Below are 3,222 nucleotides of genomic sequence, written 5' to 3'. Positions count from 1 at the left end.
AAGAAAAGAGAGAGTGGGGGAGACGGTGTTCCTAGAACCTTCTCTGTAGAGGAAAACCTCACACTTCCAAGCAGGAAATTCCACTCAGGAGGCAGGTGCAGCTGTTTCTCTTATGGCTGAATCCCCCAAGTCAGCTGATGGATTCCTCCTTGTACAGAAATTGGATTCAGCGGTCGGAATCTTTTTTTTATTCCTATCATTGCCATGCCGTCACAGCTGATGACTATACCGGGGGTGCAATGGGTTGAACATTTGCCACGACTGACACGTTTATTGTTTGACAATTAAGGTGTCATGTTTGTGTGAGGGGTTTCAGTTTTGATATTTAAAAAATTAATCTCCAGAAAGGAAAGCTAAGTGGGCAAACAAGGGGTGCCTATGTTGCCATTACAGGAGAGAGCCTTAAAGTAAGAAAACAGATTGAAAGCTGGGGAACACAATCAATGAATCAGTTGTTTGATTTTATTTATTTATTTTTTAATAATAAATTAAAACATAGGTATATTTTATGTTAGAATGAGATATAATAGCAAGTTTAATGAAATTAGATTTGTATGAAATCAAAACATTCTTCACTCCTGGCTCTCTGCCTCCCTGGCCAGCCTGTCTTCCCTCAAAGCCGCAGCCAGTCTCTCTCTTGCTTTCCTCACTCTGAGATTCTGTCTCTGGATGTCTCCACGGGTGACCAGTTGCCTGCACAGAAGCTGTGGGCCCCAGAGACTTGCTCCTGGAATCATCTCTACCCCATGTAACAATTGTGCTGCCCTGGGCTGGGCACTGGTGTGTAGAGACCCAGGACCAGCACGGCCCAGGGATTCACCCACACTTCCTGGTGCAGTTATTCTCATCACATTTGTCACATCCAAAGTATTTAGAAGTTCCCCTTCACTGCTGCAGGCCTGGAGCCCCTGCAGTCTCCTGTAGGCACTCATCTGCTGGGGCTTTTCCAAGGTCTCCTCCTGCTGCCTGCGCCTGACCACATTGTCGGGATGGGCAGTGACCTTGGTGACTGCACTTTTAAAAATGCAGCTGGTCAGCCTCATTGGATGTTCATTCCGTTCCTGACGTCTCCGCTTGCTCATGGCTGAAACCAGTTGTCTCTTCTTCGCTAAAGTCTGGGGCATCATGTTTCTCTGGAGCTTTCCCTTTGAAAACAAAATGAAATGTAAAGTTTGAGTAAAGTGGGAGATGAAGACTCCCATTGCATTTGGGCCCTCCACCCTCCTCTCTTTCTGGAGAAGTGTGTCTGTTCATCACAGTCATCGGGAAAGTTGTTGAAACTGTTTTGTGGATCTCAACCCAAGTAGGACTGGGGTGTGGCCAAGAATTTGCATTCCTAAGTGTTCCCAGAGGATGCTGATGCTGTTAGCACAGGCACCGCACATTAACAGCCAGATCCTGGGACATCAAGGTGATATGAGCCAAGAACAGGAGAATCAAGGTCATTTCCAGACCTGTTTCAATTCCAGACCATTTCATCCACCAACTTCCTCAGAAAATGGTTCCCTGTTTCCACCTTTGTCAATGTCCACTCCACAGATGCTGATATACTCAAACCCAGTGAAGTCATGTGCCTTTCAATCCCCCTATTCCCACTTTCACTTGCACACCCTAGTCCCTTCTTTACTCAGATATTCTTTGCTTCATAAGTACACTAAACCCTCAGTTGTGTGGACAATGATTTATCGGACTTAAAAATGTTGGGAAAAAACACTAGCAATTTTAACAACATAAATGAAAATTACATATGTACAACTATAGTCTTCATATTTAAGTCTAACTGTCACTGCTCATCAACAGTGTTGCAGGTGATCACACTGCATCACTCGAGGTAATTGGTCCTGTCGTCTGTGGGGTAACTTTCTGCAGGAGTTTCAATGCATGCAGGCCAATGTTCCCACTTATGCTAAGCCCCGCCCCGCCCTGTGCATCTTTTTGCTCCAGGTGATATTCATTTAATAGATCTATTGGGTATATATTTAAAATTGCTGTAATACATAAAGAAAAGTTTTCTTTGAAATTAAACCTTTATATATACTTAATTTCGATGACATAAATGTCTACATAAATAAAAACATGTAGGCTAATTTGTCAAATTTTTCTTTTCTTAAAAAATACCAAATAAACTTTGTAATTCTCCTCATTAATAATTGTACCACATGGGTTAATTTTTTTATATTCATTCATGTTCAAATAATTTTTCTTAAGGGATATTTTGTTATTTTTTTTATAGTTACAGTTTTTGTCATGACACTAATTGCCATTCAGTCTGAATACCAAAACTGTAAATCGTGGTTTTTTTCATTGCCCTCTTGCCAGTGGTCTGTATGATCGAGAATGTAGTCAAAGTGAAGGGTGTAATGAATTCTAATAGTAAGAATAACCACACAGTACACACGACTGTGCTGTGTGACATGGAAGGTTGATCAGGAGACTTGTATAGGGTTTGGCCTGTGATAGATGCTATTATGACTGTTCAAGGCTCTGAGGAGGTCAACAGAGTATGTTATTGGTCATCACAAACCTTATTATTTAAGAGGCAATGTAGTGTAGCTACACTTATGTTGTAAGAAGCCCCAGTAAGTCACATTAGTAAGAAGAGGGCAATATTGGCCACTTTTAAAATTTGGAATTGCCACTTTTGTCATATTGTGAGACATGGTTATAAAATATATTTTTGTCTTGGTTCATCATAGTCACCAAGTACCTTCATGAAGGAGGTGTGTGACATCTTTCTCTTCAACGGGATAAGACTTGGCCTTGTTGCCCTAACTGGTTTGATAGAGCGTCAGCCTGTGGACTCAAGGGTCCCAGGTTCGATTCTGGTCAAGGGCATGTACTTGGTTGTGGGCACATCCCCAGTAGGGAGTGTGTAGGAGGCAGCTGATTGATGTTTCTCATCGATGTTTCTAACTCTCTATCCCTCTCCCTTCCTCTCTGTAAAAAATCAATAAAATATATCAAAAAAGAAAAAAAACTTGGCCTTGTTGCCCTACCTGGTTTGGCTCAGTAGATAGAGCATTGGCCTGTGGACTGAAGGGTCCTGGGTTCGATGTGGTCAAGGGCACATGCCAGGGTTGCGAAATTAATCCCCAGTAGGGGGCGTGCAGGAGGCAGCCAGTCAATGATTCTCTCTCATCATTGATGTTTCTATCTCCCTCTCTTTTCCTTTCTGAAATCAATAACAAATGGAAAAAAAATAAGAATAAGAATTTCTTTTTT

General features: G+C 41.9%; 1 protein-coding gene across 1 annotated transcript in view; it reads right to left on the bottom strand.

Annotated features, from left to right (window-relative positions):
- Positions 1–572: 572 nt before the first annotated feature.
- LOC102239385 (putative methyl-CpG-binding domain protein 3-like 3) overlaps positions 573–3,222 on the bottom strand; it is a 28,610-nt gene continuing 25,960 nt past the window's right edge. Inside the window, exon 2 of the mRNA XM_005886217.2 lies at positions 573–1,145. Within this exon, the coding sequence (XP_005886279.2) occupies positions 573–1,145 (573 nt within the window). The remainder of the gene's footprint in view (positions 1,146–3,222) is intronic.

This window comes from Myotis brandtii, unplaced genomic scaffold, assembly GCF_000412655.1.
Source record: "Myotis brandtii unplaced genomic scaffold, ASM41265v1 scaffold964, whole genome shotgun sequence".
Taxonomy (NCBI): domain Eukaryota; kingdom Metazoa; phylum Chordata; class Mammalia; order Chiroptera; family Vespertilionidae; genus Myotis; species Myotis brandtii.
This window is presented reverse-complemented; position numbering and strand designations above follow the sequence as displayed.